An 18,536-nucleotide genomic window follows, 5' to 3' on the forward strand; every position below is an offset into this window, starting at 1 on the left:
TTTCATGTCTTTTGCAAGTTATTTAAGGGAAATCTTGCATTGACTGATACCTCGATGCAAATTGCAATAAAATACGTAATCCATCACAGATCAGACGCATGTTTCCTTCATTCCTTTTTATTGCACCTTATTTGTCTCCACCTTAGTGACACCTTTTCCCTTAGGTAGAAAACCAAGTGTCAGAGTACACTAAGGTAACTGAGGTCCACCATTAGCTTCCTATATTTTGCTGAAAGCTTACACTGTGCCTCACTTATTCCTTCTCTCTTAAAAGGTCATAATAAACCCAAGACTTCCAAGAACTCTTTCAGTGTAAGTTGTTTTGAAGAAAAGAAATGCAACACAGCCTTTTTAATCCAAGCACTACACAGTGGTACAAGAGAGATAATATTTAACGCTCATGCTGGAGCTGAAGAGATTTCTTTCTAAGTACCTAACGCCAGCAAGTTCTCTCCGCTTCCTTCTTCCCAGAGGGACAGGAATCGTCCTCAGGACTACAGGGAGAAGCACAGACACTGCGAAGCCGGAGGAAGCGATCACAACCTCTCCCAGCCCCCCCCAGCAGACATACGGCAGGCCGGGCGCCCTGTCCAGTCCGTGTCCCCCTGAGGAGCCGCCGCTCGGCACACCGGGGACAGGCCGGCCGCAGCAGCCCCCTCACAGCAGCGCCCATCGCTCCCGCCTCAGGGCTGCGGGCGGGGCTGCGCCGCCCCCCTCAAGCAGAACCCCACCAAGGACAGCACCGGCCCTCAGCGCTCAACGGCACCGCTAGTCGCACGCACCACAGGCCCGGCGGGCTGCCAAGGCGGATGGGACGGGGACCGGGACGCCGCGCCTCACACACCGGGTGGGCGGGAAAGACCCTTCCCGGCGGCACCCCCCCCCCCCCTCCCACGCATGCGCCGACAGTTCCTCACCCGTAGAGCGCAAGCGCCGCCCCCGCCGCTTTGTGCCGCGCGGGGCTGCGCAGGCGCAGACGCGTCTCGACTCCGTCCCGCCGCCGCCGCCGATCGTCCTGCCGGTCGGGCTGGTCCCGGTCGGCCCGGGCTAGCGCGCACGCGCGGTCCCGCCCAGAGGCTGCGCATGCGCTCTTGCCTCTCATGGCCTCTCCCTCCCCCTCCCCGTAGTGGAAGCCGAGGCGGTGACGTCAGGAGCGGCGGCCATTACACGGTCTGGTGCGAGGTGAGCGGGCGGCAGAGCTGCAGCAGCGGAGAGCCCGGCGCCGGCCTCTCCCTCCTCCCCCCTCCCCCGCCCCGTTCCTCCGCCTCTTCTCCCGACTCGTTAGCGCTCCGGGCCGCTTCCGCACCCGCCGCCTGTCTCGTCCTGCCGCCGCTGGGAGCGCGGATCGCAGGGGGCCTCCGGGGGTGGTGCGGCAGCAGCCGGTGAGGAGGGGGAGAGCGGGATGGAGGAGAAGGTCTTCACCAAGGAGCTCGACCAGTGGGTGGAGCAGCTCAACGAGTGCAAGCAGCTCTCCGAGGGGCAGGTGAAGAGCCTCTGCGAGAAGGTGAGGGGCGGCGAGCGGGCGGCGGCGGGGTCGCTCCCCGCCGGTGGGTGAGGGGCTGCGGGGAGGCGGGGGGGGGGGGGGGGGGGGGGGGACAGCGACCGGGTCGCTGCCGGGGCGGGGGGGGGCGGCGGCCGGTGAGGGAGCCCGCGGGGTCGGGGCGGTCGGTCGGCGGGAAGGCGAGCGGCCGGGGAGCCGGGGAAGGCGCTGCCGGGCGGGGGAGGCGCCTCTCCGGCGGGTAGGCGGGGGGGTCCGCGGGCGGGACGCGGGAAGAGGCGTCGGGGCGAGCGGGACGCTTGGCCGGGGCCTCTCGGGCGGCTCCGCGGGGCTGGGCTGGCGCCCGAGCCGCCGGCGGGGGTAGAGGGCCGGGCGATCCGCGGCCCCTCCGCGGGCGGATCCGCGCCCCCTCTCGCTGCGCTGGAACCTGGCTCCGCCTCCCGCCTTTTCATCGCCTCCTAAAATGGCGCCGCTGCCGGGATTCTCGGGAGAGACCCCCCGAACGGGGCCGCCATCCCGGGGGGGGGGGGGGGGGGGCCGGCCGGGCGGCTCTGCACCGGCCCCGGGCCTTCCACGCTGCCCTTTCCCCTTCCTCGGGCCCCGCTTGGCGCGACCGGCCTCGGCTGGGCGTAGCGGGGGGGGAGCCGTGCCCGCGGCCGGGTGGCGGCTGCCGGTCGGTCCGGCCGTCGTGTACGGAGGGTCACGCGTGAAGCGACGCGACGTACTGTCATGATACGGTCAAAATTTTAAAGCAGCCCTAAAAGTGTAAGTTATTACAACGGAAATAAAAGCTTATGGTAATCGGTTGATAATTGCACGGGGTAAAGAGCTGCTGCTTGAAGGTAACAGCTTTGATTTTTTTTTTTTTTTTTTGTGATAAGCACAGACGCATTTATAACTAATTGAAGGGTAGATTAGCTTTGGGACTTTGGTTTCTCTGAATAAGAGTCTGGGTTTTGTGACATTCACAGAACGCGGAGTTGAGATCCCATATAGCTGTTTATTTTTATGGTGGCAGATGGAAAATGTCGAGACGTGGATGTTAGAGTACTGTGTTGATTGAGTATTTATAGTTTAGAAAGCTCTTAAAATCAGCCCAGGATAGATTGCATTTTGGAAAATCAAGGAAAAATTTGTTCTAGTAGCATCCAGCTGCATTTTCCAGTTGGATTCTAATTCTGGGTGTAACTTAATAGCTGAGCAAGTTTTTTTAGTTACTGAAGGTTTTATGTATTCCTACGTTTCTAGACCGAAGGAAGTAATATTTGTGGACTGTTTGGGAACTGGAACTTAAGGAATATGGGAAGCTACTGATGTATTGGGTTCTAAAGAAGCCTGCGTACCTGCCACAAGACGTAATTAGAATATTTTAAATTTGGCATCATGCCTCCAAATACTACACCGTGTTGTTTTGGAAGCACATTGTTTCCAGAGGACTGTCTATGAACTTATTAAAAGAACTTGCAGTGTTTTTGGCCAGACGGGTTCTTGCCCAAGTACAAATTTTAGTTCGCTAGTATGCCAGCAACTTAAAATTGTTACCATTTGATACAGTTTGTGTGTTTTAAATTGTGTTGCAAGCAAGTGGCAATGTCACTGCCTGACTATTTTTCACGTGTGTCTCTAATGACAGCCGTCCAGCTTCTTCCTTGTATTGCTTTGTTGGAGAGGCAAGTATTCCACTTGATGTCATTTATAAACTGATGCTGGTACAGGGTCCTGAATACTGCATAAGCGGGTGTGTTTTGTAGGGTTGTATGGTAATTTGCAGGAGCATGAGGAATATACAAAAAGCGTTCAGTTTACTGGGGGTTTTCAATAGGTGAGGAGTAGGCATACCATTAGAAATTCCTTACAGAAAATACTGTAGTCCCAGTCATCATTGTTGCGCAAGACGACATTTTCATTTTTTCCCAGTGAAGAATGGAAATGAGCTGTATTTCTGGATAAATGCGTAACGCCTGTCACCAAAATAATGGCAGATAAAAGGAAAGGTCACAGAAAGTTGTGTGTCCAACTGGTGTGTTTTGAGATGAGAGACCACAAGAATGTGTGAGAAATCTACTTGAAAATTATCATTTAGCAGCAACCTCATGTTGCCTCAAGTTGGGTGGATATGAGCCAGCTCCAAACCAAAGGTAGTATTTCTCCAGGTAGCGTGATACTCTTGTTTGAGCTGAAATTCCCTATCTCTGACTGGTTTGTGGTCAGCACGTTGCAGAGTACAGCCACACGGCTGTTTATGTTCAGGAGAGATGATTTGTCGCTGATAACTACAGGTGGATTTACTGGGACTTCCTGCTAAGAGTAGTTAAGTTTCTACATGGTTGCTGATGCAAGGAATTGGAAGTAGGCCCCCGAAGTCCGAGTTTTCTATCAAGCTGTGTCTGCTCCCTTGAGTGGGAAGCTGTGTTCGTGAAAGCAGGGTGTTAGTTGAATTCTGTGCCCTCCTGCTGAGGGACAGTATTTGCTTTAACATGTTTCCATGCTTCCAGCACTAACTCTCAGAAACTTTGCTGAGTTGTGCTTCATGTTTTGATTGTCCTAAGTAGTTTTGGGGCTGTAATCACACCCGAAGGTTATTTTTTTTCCATGAATAGCTTAATGTGTTAAGGACAGTGTCAAATATAGCTACAGTTCCAAAGGACAGATAAAGACCCTGCTAGGTGTAAACTGTCATTCTTCACCGCATTCAATTGTAGCTAGGGCTAGTTAAAATAAACAAATAAATAGATAAAAAAATCTTTTTGAGGGCTTTTCCCCCATAACACTATTTGATTGGATGATCTTCCCAACTGGTATTTCTTGATCTGCTGGGACTTCGTGTGTGCAGACTGGTGCCTGTCTAATAAGAATAAGCCTAAGGGCTCTGTTGTATTTCAGTATTGATAGCTAAAGAACATAACAGCTGTTTACAAACATGATAATTAAGTGTGGCCATTGCTGCATCCCAGTTAATTTCTTAGTGTATCTTGTATTGTGCCTGGTTACCTGGGTGATGGTGGTGGTGGTAACTGGGCAGAAATGTCTTCTAAGTCTAGGTATAATTGTAACCATGAATAATACATAAAACTTTCACAGATGATTTGAAAAAATATGAACCTCTGAGTGGCAGTTAAGTTATTCTAGGCTTAATATGTGCTATGAACTTTATGTTACATCAGTTGTGTGACTAATTGTGAGTGCTTTGCTTAAGGATTTGATAAGTGCAAGTTTTGAAGAAGCGGTCAAAACGTACACCATATAGTCACTGTTACGTATCAGCAGTGTTTGTCCTTTTAACACTGTATTGTTTATTGAGTGTTGTCTGTGAACAGAGGAGAAAGGAAGTCCTTTACTGCCAGGTGAGGGTTTTTCCACTGGTTATTTTGAATGAAAGAATGCTGTTTTGGAGGACTGTTCTTTTCCATACTTTGTGAGGATAGAGGGAAATGGTCTTGTCTCCTCACTGTGGTGTATAAATGCCCTTTATCAGAGGAGATGGGGGTGTGGTACGTTGCTCAGGAAGGTGGGATGACAGTCTAAAAATGCGCAAAGGAATCAGTTGAATTTGTGGATAGAGTCTCCATTGGTTATTTCAGAAGGTATCTAGTGCAGGTGGAGGCGGAGGTATCGGTGTCTCTCCCTTGGAAATACTAGTCTGTAATTAAGCAGGTTGGAACTTGGCACCCAGTTTTTAGCAAAAGACGACAATTCGGTCATTGGGTTCTCTACCCGTGTACTTGAATTACTAGTAAAATACCTCTGAATAGACAGTGCTGCTATCCAAAATTTTTTAAACTAAGTGTAGGGCTGATTCTGGTAAAGGCATTCAAGAAACCTTGATTCAAGCCTTGTGTCCTGCAGCTTTTGATCTGTAACAATGATCTTGGTTACATTTGCTTTTTGATTTGTCACCAGTGCTAATTTTCATAGTATAAATATGTTTCTGGGCCATACTGTTCTCTGGTATGTACCTTGTTAATGGTGTATTTTTCTAATTTTTTTTCCTGTTGCAGAACTTCTGCCTTTGTTTAACACCAGATCTTCCAAGTTAGGTTTTGTGAGACTGATTGCAGATGAGAACTAACCAAACATGCATGTACCCACTGCAGCTGTGTGAGCTACTTGAACTTGTTCAGCTTATGTTAAGTGCCTTAGTTCTGGGGGGGCAGTACGTTGCTGATGAAGCTTTCTTTTGGGTCAAAAAACCCCCTGCAGTCAAAGTTCATTTCGTCTAATGCATAGGACTGGCAAGCTTTGTGGATCTCAATCCTGTGTTTTAAGCTATTACTGCCCTGAGATGTCTGCCCCACTTCTTTTTTTGGTCAGAGAGAGGCACACGTTCCCTTCTGCCTCCTCTGCTGTTTGGGAGTTACCTTTCTAGCTGATTATTTTTGTCCAGAAGTGAATTCTTTTAAACTGTCCCTAGCTGCGTTTGCCAGGGCTTTTCCATTAGCTAGCTTTTGCATTCCCATATCTTATCAAGTAACCATCACAGGTAACTATTCTTCAAACAAGGATGATTGTAAAAATGAATGTTCCTGTCTGAACTTGCTGTAAATCGACTGAAAACCTGTCCTGACAGAATTCCCAGCTACTGAGAGTTTCCCTGTGGTGGGCTGTGTATTGGACAAGTTCTGTGTCCCTCCAGCCCTACGCCTGGCAGAAGAACGTGGGTCTGGAAGGCACAGCATTTCTGTTCTTTCTCGCTACTGCATTGGCTTCTGGATTCACTAACAAGAAAACCCTTGAACTACTGCCAATGGCGGGAGGGCTTTCTTCAGTGGTTCCAGGGGCTGCAGGATGCCAGAAGATGGTTTAGGGCTCCTTTGCTGCTGCTTTGTTGAACATACCCATGGATCAAGCCATTGATGGGCATGTATAGTTATGCCTTCCGCCTCTGAAGAGTTACAGGTGTATTGTGGAAAGCTTTTTGTGACATTTTAATAATTGTATTTCATATGATTTTGGAACACTTTCACAAAAAAAGATCCTTTCACTCCCAGTGTTCTGTGGGGGGGTTTTTTGTGATGGTTGGTAATATAAAATGGAAATTGTCTCTTTACACAAAAGGCATTTGAAGTGTCAACCTTGCCAGCTTTCTCACCTAGTCCTGATTATACTTACAACATTTTGATGTGCGTGTGAGAATTTAGTCTTGTGAATTTAGTCTTGTATGTGCCAATTCTTGTAGCATCAGCAGCTTTCTAATTTTTTTCAGTTCTAGGAAATTCTGTAAAATTGAGTTGTGCTGGCAGTTAGGTGTAGGTTTTTTTGTTGTTTTTTTTTTTTTTAATTACAACATTAGTTCTGATCTAATAGGAGTGAAAGATATTTTTGCGTTGCTTTAGAAGTTATTTTGGGCATAGCTTAAGATAACAGAAGCAAGCACTCGTAAGTCAGAGCAAGTTCCTGTTTGAGTTCTACCAGTTCAAGGCTCAGGACATGGATGAGACTGTAGATTGATGTCCTCTTCCAAGTCTACCTGTGGTGAGGCTGTTGCCTCCTCAGATCTGATGACAGTGCTGCTCTGTGATTGCTCCCTAGCCATTTTCAGTTAGTCATCTGGGTTGCCTTAAACAGTGTAATAACCTAACCTGTCTGGCTCTGTCTGGCAGGAGTTAAGGAGGCCTTGTACAAATGGCTGTGCAAAGGGAATCAAAGGAGCGGTGATTGCATTTCCATCCTTGCTTAGGGACCCTTAAACACTACACCTGTATTCAGTAACACAGTTGTTGCCCTCAGTTCCTTTTCTTTAGGTAGTATGTTAAGCTGGAAAAAGTCTGTTCCTGGCTAAAGAATAAATACTGGAGATCAGTTGCTCAGTAGTCATGTCTCCAATATTTTTGCTGGGTGTATTGAAAATACTTCCAATATAGGTGTTGCATGCTTGCTAGTTGGTTTTGAAGTACATTTCTTGAGTTTTGACACGTGTCTACACCATCCTCCAGTTGGTATCCTGACTGTACCTTTAACGTGACCGGGCCTAGCTGTGGTTGGAGTTCGTTGAGCAAAAGAGTTGAAAACCTTTTATTACATGAAGCTGGATTTGTGGATATCAGGCGCAACTAGTTTGGGAGTAGCTTTAGCGTATTTCTTTTTTTAACAATTTGAATGATACAAAATGAATACAGCTTGTTCTAGAGATAGGAGTGAAGGCCACCTCTGTGTTAAGTGGTCAGCTTCCTGCATTACTACTGTTGTGTTTCTTGCAACTCCATGTAGAGAGGAAGACATCTGTGTTTCCTGAGATCTTTGGCCTCCTATATTTTTAAAAAATATTTTTCTAGGCTTTGTTTTTCTTTTAATTCAGTGTGAAAGACACTAAGATCTTTTGTATGAAGCATAAAGATGACACTGAGTTCTTTCAGAGCAGCCCCTTCCTATCCTCGTTTTCCAACTGGTCTTGTCGACTACTGGTACTTAAATAGCAGTTCCCCTTTCCTTCCCCCAAATCTGCCTCTGAGGGAAAGAACACTCCTTTCAGTTACGCTGAGTATGTAAGACTGCTAATGATTTTTTCAAATTGAAGTGTTGAGGGGACTACCAAGGCTGCAAATGGTGTCAGTCATTAGTTTGTAATACAAAGGAATAATAGAGGGTTATTTGGCAAAAATTTACTGCCTGCATGCTTTCTTGTAGACCACCTAGAATTTACAGGAGAAAAAGGAAGGTGGTTGTCTCATACTCTTCCATGCAGTACTGGCATTAGGATTGATCTTTTGATTGGCTAACATCTTGTGTTTAACTGGTCTCTCTTCTAACCAAACAGAAATTGCAAAGGGAGTAAGGGAGCAGTTGTTGCTGAGTTGTGGAGCAGTGAAGACGGGTACTTCGCTGTGTGTTGTGGAATACAAAGCTGATTGGATTTTATGCTTTTTTGGTTAATTGATTGCCTGTTCTTGTTCACTGACAAACAATCATTGATACATAAGCTACTAAACTTTCATTTTGCAAACTTTGAATTAAAATAAATTGAGTTAATTTGTTAGTTCTATTTGCCCTATCCCAAGAAAATTAAGGGCTACAAATGTAGTGACCACATTGTGACACACATGTTCTCAGGAGCTGCACTGTGACTCTTTGACCAGGCATGCCTTGTTTTGTTTTGCTGAGTTCTAAACTTCCAGTATCGCTGGTAGTGAAGGAGGTTAGAAACGGAGGTATAGATGCTAGTCACAAAACCAGAGAGAAAGCAGATAGGTTATCTTCTGTTTCAGTCCTGGGAAAAGAGTATTTTGCTGCTGTGGCTGCTTCTATGTGGATGGAAATCCTAGTTTTACTTACTTTGGAATGCTAAATAGTTAAATGCCAACGGGGAGCTTGGTATTTTAATTTTGTTCCTACTTATACATTCACATTGAACTCCTTAGTGGATTCCGAAGTTCAGCATAAATCAGTTTCCCATTTGTGTCGTATGTAATCTGACTGCTGGCATACCTTCTTCACAGAAGGGTGATATTGGAGGCCTCGTTTCTCTTAGTTTTGTTTAAAATGTCAACAGTGAATGAAAATAGCTTTCTCTCTAAAAATGGTGAGCCCATCTTTTGTCTGAACATGTTCCCTTTCCTCTGCAAGTAAGGGGTAGGGGGAAACCCTTACATTGAAGGAAACAAATGCATTCACTGTGCAGAAGACTTGCTGACTGTAATGGATGACTTTGCTTGGAACTGGAATCTCTTCCAGGCCACGATGTTTGGCCAGCTAAAACCAGTATTCATCCCAATTAGCTGGTCATTGTGCCTTTAGTCACATCCTGTGCATCTTGACGACAGGAAATTATGGGTGTGGTTGAAGTCTTCGATCACATAAAAATATCTTTATGGTAACTACAAATACCTTTTTTTTTTTTCCTTGGTTACAGTGGATGCTTCTCAACACACACTTTACTAGACAACATGGTGGGTTGCAGGTGTGAATTCTGCTCTGCCAAGAATGACACATTACCGTCTGCAACCATGACTTCGGAGCTATGTTGTCTAATTAAAATAATGGTTGTATTTCCTTTACTGAGTTAGCGGTAATCTTTTGATAAGTGCTTTATAGCACAGGTTTGCTGCTATGCAGCAGTTTCAAGCATTGTTCTACAGTTCTACAAAGCCACAGTAATATTTGTTGTGGGTTTTTTGGTTTTTTGGGGGTTTTATTTGTTGTTGGTTTTTTTTTTATGTGCCCCAAAGTTTTTCAGGGTAGATATTTGGTTTGATTTGAGTTGTCAGAGCTACTGGTATAATGTATGGATCTAAGAAGGGGTAGGAGTAATTGAGAAATATCTGGTGTGTTTTGGAAACACAAAGGAATTTGGGCACAGATGAATTCAGAGGATAATTTAGAAATGGACCACTTCAAATGAATTCTGTGAGGCAAAGCTGATGATCTACTCTGCTCATGAGGGAAACTCACTTGTCCTCAGTGTAGAGCAAGTTGAGAAAGAGAATGGATGGATTATAGCCTTTACGGCACTTGATTCTGAGCCTTATTCTGTGGCATATAGGATAAAAATATATGCAGGGAACAGGGGAAATAGGAGATACCTCCACATACATACAACCCCTGCATCTCATTAAATAAAATTGTGAAGATCTGAAAATCATATGGTAGTAGCTTTAATGGTCATACAGTTTTTTAAATTCTTATCCCTGGCTGTTCATTATAAAATGCAGAGTTTACACTTGGATCTTGCATTGTCTTAAAACAATGAAGCTAATCTTTGTATTTTAAGAACAGTGTTTTGCATAGAAGATGTGCTTTGTAAACAAAGGCAACAAAACAGTGATTTACTGTTCATCTGGCCATTCAGAAGATGTGCAGCAGTCCAGGAATGTTTTAATTCTTAGATACTAGGTTGTGTTTTTATGCAGTGCTACTTGCTTTACAATAAAGTGAAAATTTGGTCTTTTCTTCATGTGTGTTTAAACCAATGTTGGTTTTATTCTTGTCTTTTGGGTGTTTCGATTGTACAAGTTGCCTCTTTCCAGCAAAATGGCTGAGTAAGCCAGTATTTCAGATATCAAGTAGGAATGAGTTCCAGGCACTATGACTAAGCTGAAGTGTATTTGATATATGCATATTGTTTGAACTTTGAGATTGCTTTAAGTAAAATACATGACTTTCCACCTCAGCAATTGTTGTTTATGACAGCATTTTACTTAGTTCTTCTTAGGCTCTCCTTGTGCAACTGTGTCTTATAGCTACAGGTTTTTTCTGCATTAGACTTTATTGGTGCTTGGCTGTAAAATTAGCATTTATGATTTTGAAGTAATGGGTTCTTTTCAGTCTTAATCTGTATCCGTTTGCACTTGATTTTGAAATCTGAGCGTGTGTAGTGCTGAAAAAATAGTTAAGCTGATTTGGAAGTAGGGTCTTATAACTGTAATGTAGTAGGCTGTGGTTATCAAGTTTTTGCTTAAGTTAATTCATCTATTTTAAATTGTAGAATACCACCACAAGTTAAACTTTCTCTGGTGTGGGGTACTTAGGAGGATCGAAGACATACAGAGGTTCAGGCCTGCGTTAAGAATTGTTAAGAACTGAAAAAAGACTGAGAAATAAAAGCACTAATAAGTGATCAAGAAAAATCTGTTTCAGAATTGCATAATTGTTTATCCTGGTGATAGGCAATGAAACCTGGATGTTTCAAAATGTTGATGTCAAAATACTGCAAAGTGTTGCAGTATCATCCTTCGTGGCAATAGGTCACTGGGGTTTTGAAATACAAGGAATCAGGTGTATGTCTCTCTTCCCTAGTTCTCCTTCATCAGGTGGTTTGATCAGGGAGTACTTGGTCTTGTACTGAAGGCTGCTGAAAAATGCTCTACTACTTTCTTTCTGGGGGGAAGTGTAGGAGAGCTGCTGGTGGGAAGTCCCTGTTTGTTCGGGGCGGGGGGGGGAGGATGGACAGGGATAGACAGGGAGGGAGTTGTGTGATATGGCTGAGCAAGTAGCGTCATCGTGGATCTCGGGGAAAGGATCAAGAAAGAGGGAGTAGAACCAGATGAGGTTGCACAGGATGGTGTGTGGTCCAGTACAAAGTCAGGGTCACAGATACTTCAGCGATAGCTTACCTTTGTGAAACTTGAACTGTGAAATTGTAATATTACATGTACTGTTGTCTTACCAACTTGTGTTTTTGTTATGCTACAGTATATTAAAACATTTATTGCTTTACCCTTTTATAGGAATTGATTTAATATGGAAATTTGTGGGATGGTTGATGGACCACTTGTTGGTGGCTTGTTTTCCGGGTGTTATTTTTTCCACTTTCAGCTCTGCTGAAGCTCTTTTGTAGAGGCAAGTATGCTGCTTAAGCAGTTCAGTATATGCCACTATTAATGCTATGGGATGTGATAAGACCGTAAATGGACTAAGCAGTTCATAACACAGTATTTCATGAAACTTGTTTCGGAACATGGAAATACCGAAATCCCTGCACCAGCATTCCTCCACTGCAGGATTTAAATAGAGATTGTTGTTTTGAAAGTTGACCTGGAACAGTCTTTTTCCATCAGAGTAGCTGTCTGACTTACCTACGTGTTTGGTTGTATGCATATCTGAGTGATTTAATATTTCAGAAACTGAGGAAGCAGCAACTCTGTTGCTGAGAACTATGCCATTTTAATCTCCGTCAGCATAAACGTTGCATACCTTTGATGAAAAATGAATGCTGCATTCTTTGTGCAATGCTTCCAGTGCGTTAAGAAAATACGGTGGTAGAAAGCATTCTAATTAAAGAGTAGGGTTTTTATATTGAAGTGCTATAAGCATCTAACGTTCTCTGTCAAAAGGAGAATTAAGATGGCTAATGCTTCTGATTGTAATAGCGTAGTAGAAGAGGCTAAGGCTGTTAAAATACCTTAAAAACATCCGGTGAGTGTCACTGCATTAAAATGAACTTAAGTCAGGCTATCTTAAAATAAATCTACACTTTTAGCATCTACCACAAGCCAGCAATGACCTATCTTTAGTACTAGGCACGGCATGAGTGGAAACTGTCATATGAGATTGACTTTTGATGTAAATATGTCTGCAGAGTGATCTAACTCTGTTGCTCATGCTGTAATATCTAAAGTTCTGTGTTGTTCAGGGTTCTTAACCACAATTGCATTTTTGCATTTCTTTCTAGTGTTGAATGAAATGTTGAATTTCATGATTCTCCATCATTATACTACGTGTTGCTGGCACTTTCCTTGTTTGAAGTGGTGACCGTGGTGGTTAGCCTGGACAATGTGCAGGAACAGTGAGACCACTTTTGGGGGGTGGGAGTGGGAGTATCAGTCACTGTCCAGCTAGTGGCTTCATGAATAAGGTGGAAACTTGGACACAGCAGCATGTTTCTTAATAGCTTGGCTCACTTGAATACCCAGCATCTCATATACTGTTTAGATTTTAACTTCAAATGTTTCTTTCCTAACCTTTTAAAATCTAATACTCTTTCAGATCATGATGAATTTTTTCCAGTGTCTGAGAATACTTCTTTGCTTAGCAGAACCCCCCCAAAAATGAGCATGCTGCTTTTGTTGTCAGGTTAGGTTTGAGAAAGTTAAGAAGAGTGACCTTAAAATGAATGTGGTGTTGCTCTTCCATCTGTCTCTTAAACTGGTGTACGCTTCAGAATATTTTGGATTCAGTGTAGCCTGTGGATAGGTAGTATTTGGTGCCATTTCTGCAAGTCTTATAGACACCTTGGGTTATGAAATAGAATATAGTTTTTATATATTCTCTTGTCATTCTTATTATGAGGTAAAAAAGGGAACCTTTTTGAATAGGAACATTGGTGGTTGAAAGGCATGGAAATCTTTGTAGTTAGTTAACTTGTGAACTTGTTACTATTTATATTTCTAATACCCTCTTGATTTAGAAAATTATTGTGGCACGTGTTTGGTGACTGCTCTGAGAACAAACTGTAACAACTGGCAGTGTGATGGTATGATTAAGGAATTCTTGCGTTATTTCAAAATTACCTTTCTGATGCTATATTTAGCTTGTGCTTCTTCATACAAATTGCCTTTGCAACTTTTATGTACACAATTTTGTGGGAAAAATGGTGATGACAAAGTTGTTTCCCTACTTTGGTTTATAAAGACATAACTTGCTGGTTTTGCTGATACCAGTGGATATTAGTTACGTTCTTGCTTCTGCTTCATGTAGGACTCTCTGCCTTTGCATTCAAAGACGTATGTGTAGATGGGTGGCAAACAGTCTTCTGAAGCAAGACATCGGAAGTGTAGAACTCCTTGGGAGCTTTTGCTAGCTGATACAGCTGTGCTCACCTCCCCGAGGGAGAGTCTCGGTTTTGGCCATGTCTGAGTTCAAGCTTTTGGAGGGTTGGAGATAAGACATTGGTGTGATTTTTAGATTTAATTTTCTCAAATACTTATGAACTTCTTCAGTTCCAGCAGTGATGATCATTGTTTTATGTTTCACAGAACCATTTTTGTAGAAAGTCTGAAGTCTTTCTTATGCTGGAAATTAATTCTGAAATACCCTCCTCAAGGAGGGGAAAAAAACACCAAACCAAATTTCTGCTACTAATACAGGGTTGCATAAAGCAAAATCTTATTTTAAGTAAAGATAAACTCTTCTCTCAAGCGCTTCCAGACAAGGAAGGGACAAGAGTTCATAAAGAGAGCAGCTTGTCAAGAGCTGGAAGTGGTAGAGCATATTTTGAATAAAATGACTGTTCATAGACAAATTCACAATTTATGTGTTTTTTGTTTTATAGGCTAAAGAAATTTTGACAAAAGAATCTAATGTACAAGAAGTGCGATGTCCAGTCACAGTCTGTGGAGATGTCCACGGACAATTTCACGACCTCATGGAACTTTTCAGAATTGGAGGCAAATCACCGGACACAAACTATTTGTTTATGGGGGACTATGTTGACAGAGGCTATTATTCAGTTGAAACAGTCACATTGCTTGTAGCTCTTAAGGTAACTTTTCTTCTCAGCTGTACAATTCTGTATAAAACATATGTAATTACTATCCTGACTACACTTAATATCTATTATGATTTGCACTACATTGGTATTATAGGTACAAAAACTGAAATGTCGGCTGTCTTAGTTTTCTGAGATACTTCTGAAATAAAATCAACGTTCAGATGCAAGCCTGAACTTTTTCTAAAATTAGTGCTGTATTTATTTTTTACTTGCCTAAGTAGCAATATTTAAGAATTTGCTTGGAGAGATCAGCTTAATGCACAGGTATAGTGAAGTCCACTAGTAACAATGAATAAAATTTGTAATTAATTTCAAAAGTATTTGGCAGCTGAAGATTTGAGTGAATTAGCCATTCTTTTCTCAAAGGTTATAATTGAATCTTCATCTTAAAGGGCTTGGTTTTCATTGCTTTATTGACATATGACAGGTGGTGAGGGGTGCAAATTCTGTGGTTTGGGAAGACAGGCGTATTTTGATGTCTCTAAAATAAACTGTTATGTTTAGGTCCGTTACCGTGAACGTATCACAATTCTTCGAGGGAACCATGAAAGCAGGCAAATCACACAAGTATATGGTTTCTATGATGAATGTTTAAGAAAATACGGAAATGCAAATGTTTGGAAATACTTTACAGACCTTTTTGATTACCTGCCTCTAACTGCCTTGGTGGATGGCCAGGTATGTTGATATTGACAAGTTAAATGTTACTAGTTGTAAAGGGAGCTATTAACACTGTATTCTATTAGCTCTCAGCTTTAAAGGAATCTCTTGCAGATTTTCTCCTAGTCATTTATACTAAACAATTATAATTGCACTGATATTTAGTGTAAATGAATGAGATAAACTTCATGTATCTAACTCTTCCAGATTTTCTGTCTACATGGTGGTCTCTCTCCATCGATAGATACACTGGATCACATCAGAGCACTTGATCGCTTGCAGGAAGTTCCCCATGAGGTACTGAAAAATAATTCTCAACTTGTGGGATTCATGATTCAGCATATATTGGGTATTTGAGTACACAGGCCGAAAATGAAATTCAGAACAACTGAGCAATATGAAAGTGCCTGTCTTCCTGTTCTAGTTTTTTGAAGGGAAAGTAAGGGGTGTGTTCTTGCCTGAAGAAACAAACATATTTTAGTGTGACTCGAATCTCAACAGGTATGACTTAATGATCTCAGAGGTGAGAACTACTTCTGTGAAAATTCTTCATTCAGGTTAACTTCTTGGTAGTATTTCAAGTGTTAACTGCATGAGCTGTTGTAGTTGGTAGGCATTTTTTTTTAAGTCTTAAAGAGATGCTGCAACAAATTGTGCAGGGATGGTGTGTGTGCAGGCTTTTTGTGGTTTTGTTTGGTTTTGGTTTTTTGCACTTAGGTTCTGAAACATCTTCTACATCTCTTACAGGGTCCAATGTGTGACTTGCTATGGTCAGATCCAGATGATCGTGGTGGCTGGGGAATCTCTCCTCGAGGTGCAGGTTATACATTTGGACAGGATATTTCAGAAACCTTTAACCATGCTAATGGCCTTACGTTGGTTTCAAGAGCTCATCAGTTGGTAATGGAGGTAAGTGGGATAGTCTGTGTGTTTAAAACTTTTGATTGCATAGTTTGGCCATTAATACCATACTCTGTGTGTCAGGGATATGCATATACTGCTGTGACAAGTGATGATCGAGCTGAGAGTCTTCCAGAAACTCTACTTTGACAGTGTTCATGTGCTACTAAAGGAGTTTCTTAATTTGATAGTGGAGTAACCTTTATTTTGGCTTTTTTTCCTGAAAATTTACAGTAACATCCCAGAACAGACTTCAGCAGTAGATGTGGTATTGCATTTCTGTGTAGATAAAACAATTCTTAAACATAAATGCTGAGTCCCTTGATAAGAAAATGCACACAAATGTGTGCCTTGAAAAAAGAGGTATTTTTATTTTTTACCTTGGATGTGTGTTTTTGTTCTTAGTCTCTAGTTATCCCTGGCAGTTACAATTTTTAAATGTGTGTCTGGATTCTGGTTTTGCTGATTACAGCTGAAGATTCAGAATAGATTGTGTACTTCAGAATTGCTGTTTTAATTTTTAACGCTAACGCAATGGAGAACTCTTGCAGATTTTTTTTTAAATATGCTTAGCTCGTGCTTACTAGTAAGAAGCAACATATGAAGGCCAAAATTCCTTTTTACTTTTTTCTCTCAAGAAGACAAAGATATAGCCTTTATCTTATTTTAAATGACACTACAAATGCCACTTTGGGTTTTGTGCATTAAAAATTCAGTTAGTAGTCAGATGGTTATATGGGGTACAACAAATGAACTTGGACGTCATAATTTTTTTTTTTTTTTTTTTCATCCCCAGGGGTACAACTGGTGCCATGATCGGAACGTAGTAACAATTTTCAGTGCTCCAAACTATTGTTACCGTTGTGGCAACCAGGCTGCAATTATGGAACTTGATGATACTCTAAAATACTCCTTGTAAGTATCTTTAAAAATGAGAATTAAATTGCCCATGATTTTAAGATAGTCACTGTAGCAAGATACCACTTAATTATTGTGTTAAGGTATGGGGTTTTTTTTTTCCCCTATACACTCTTGGGAGGTAAAGTGAGTGTGGAATTGTTGGGTTAGTCGCATCATAAGTCTTAGGCTCAAATATCTGTAACAGTCATTGTTGACATCTTGTCTGTCAGATTAAAGTCAGATGACTCCTTTTTGTTTTGTATAACTGGAGTTCATGAAATACTATAGAGGTATGCGATTTGAGAGTAGGAGTACTCTGTCACATCTGAGGTAATGCCCTCGTGTCAGTTGAGGGCAAGAGTCTTTCAGAATCTTTGAATTCTTCAGATGTTAGGATGTTGGCTTTTTTAATGAGGTTTCTAATTAACTACCTCAGCAGCAACTTTACTAGTAAATGAGGCAAAAGCATTGTGTAAACTGCCCCCTTTGACAAATACTGGAGACTTTAACTTTCTAAATATATACTAATGTTTGACCAGTTTGAGTCTTAAAAGCTAAGATTAATTTCTTTCCAGTCCTTCATAGTAATCATAAGAGGGGTGTAAAATATGGGGGTGATAAATACATACTAATAAAAGGAGTGGAAGAAGTTGAACACTTGTTCTGGAAGACTTTAATCAGTTGAAAAAACTTGAAAAGACTTACCTGTGTTAAAGACCACTGCTACTGTAATTCACATATAAAACATACCTGCATGTAAACTGAACTCTTGCAGTTTCATTAATATCTACGCTTTTCAGTTTGCAGTTTGATCCAGCACCACGTAGAGGTGAACCGCATGTTACTCGTCGCACCCCAGACTACTTCCTGTAAAGAGATTTTAGACCTGTACAGTATTGCCATGAACCATATGTTGACCTAAAGAAAATGGGAAGAGCAACAGTAACTCCAAAGTGTCAGAAAATATTTAACATTCAAACTTGTTTTCACATGGACCAAAAGACGTGCCATATTCAAATACAAAGCCTCTTGTCGTCAACAACTGTGACCACTTTAGAATGAACCAGTTCATTGCATGCTGAAGCAACATTGTTGGTCAAGAAACCAGTTTCTGGCATAGCGCTATTTGTAGTTACTTTTGCTTTCTCTGAGAGACTGCAAATAATAAGATGTAGACATTAACACCTCGTGAATACATTTAACTTTCCATTTAGCTATAGCTTTATTCAGCATGACTGTAGATAAGGGTAGCAGCAAACAATCATTGAAGCTTAAAGAACATTTTTAAAATAAGTACCAAGGCCTCATATTTGTTCTGAAACTGTTTGTTTGTTTTATTTTCAGGGAATACTGTTTAATTTAATTGTATTGATTTTTTTTTTGTCTGCACTCGGTTCCCTTTTCCACTCTTTGCCCTACCATATTGTCCCTTGTAATTGTCCAAGGATAGTGAATTACTTTGAACAGAACTGTTTTTTTCTGTAAAACAATGTTACTGCAGGACAGAGCTGCAGTGTTTTTCATAATAAACTTGTGAACTAAGTATGGAAAAATGTCAAATCCTAATTGCATCTCAGGTCAACTGTGGTTTAATAAAGTAACATGTAGCTGGATGGGTTTTATAAACTTGCATAGAAATTTCCACCTTAAATAACT

The 18,536-nt window shown here is 42.0% G+C and overlaps 1 protein-coding gene across 1 annotated transcript; it reads left to right on the top strand.

The window, feature by feature from the left end:
- Positions 1-1,142: 1,142 nt before the first annotated feature.
- PPP2CA (protein phosphatase 2 catalytic subunit alpha) lies at positions 1,143-18,422 on the top strand. The gene is made up of 7 exons (XM_029997877.2): positions 1,143-1,504; positions 14,202-14,411; positions 14,925-15,098; positions 15,288-15,377; positions 15,828-15,989; positions 16,777-16,895; positions 17,681-18,422. The coding sequence occupies exons 1-7, from the start codon at positions 1,403-1,405 to the stop codon at positions 17,751-17,753; spliced, it is 930 nt and encodes a 309-aa protein (XP_029853737.1). The 5' UTR covers positions 1,143-1,402; the 3' UTR covers positions 17,754-18,422.
- The last annotated feature ends 114 nt before the right edge of the window (positions 18,423-18,536 follow it).

The sequence above is a fragment of the Aquila chrysaetos genome, chromosome 22 (assembly GCF_900496995.4).
Source record: "Aquila chrysaetos chrysaetos chromosome 22, bAquChr1.4, whole genome shotgun sequence".
In the NCBI taxonomy this organism is placed as follows: domain Eukaryota; kingdom Metazoa; phylum Chordata; class Aves; order Accipitriformes; family Accipitridae; genus Aquila; species Aquila chrysaetos.

What these genes read in the sequence shown, in the direction of transcription:
- PPP2CA (XM_029997877.2), top strand. Translation starts at nt 1,403, where the DNA reads ATGGAGGAGAAGGTCTTCACCAAGGAGCTCGACCAGTGGGTGGAGCAG. An exon ending in TGAAGAGCCTCTGCGAGAAG is followed by an intron (nt 1,505 to 14,201) that starts GTGAGGGGCGGC and finishes TTTGTTTTATAG; the next exon opens with GCTAAAGAAATTTTGACAAA. An exon ending in CATTGCTTGTAGCTCTTAAG is followed by an intron (nt 14,412 to 14,924) that starts GTAACTTTTCTT and finishes TGTTATGTTTAG; the next exon opens with GTCCGTTACCGTGAACGTAT.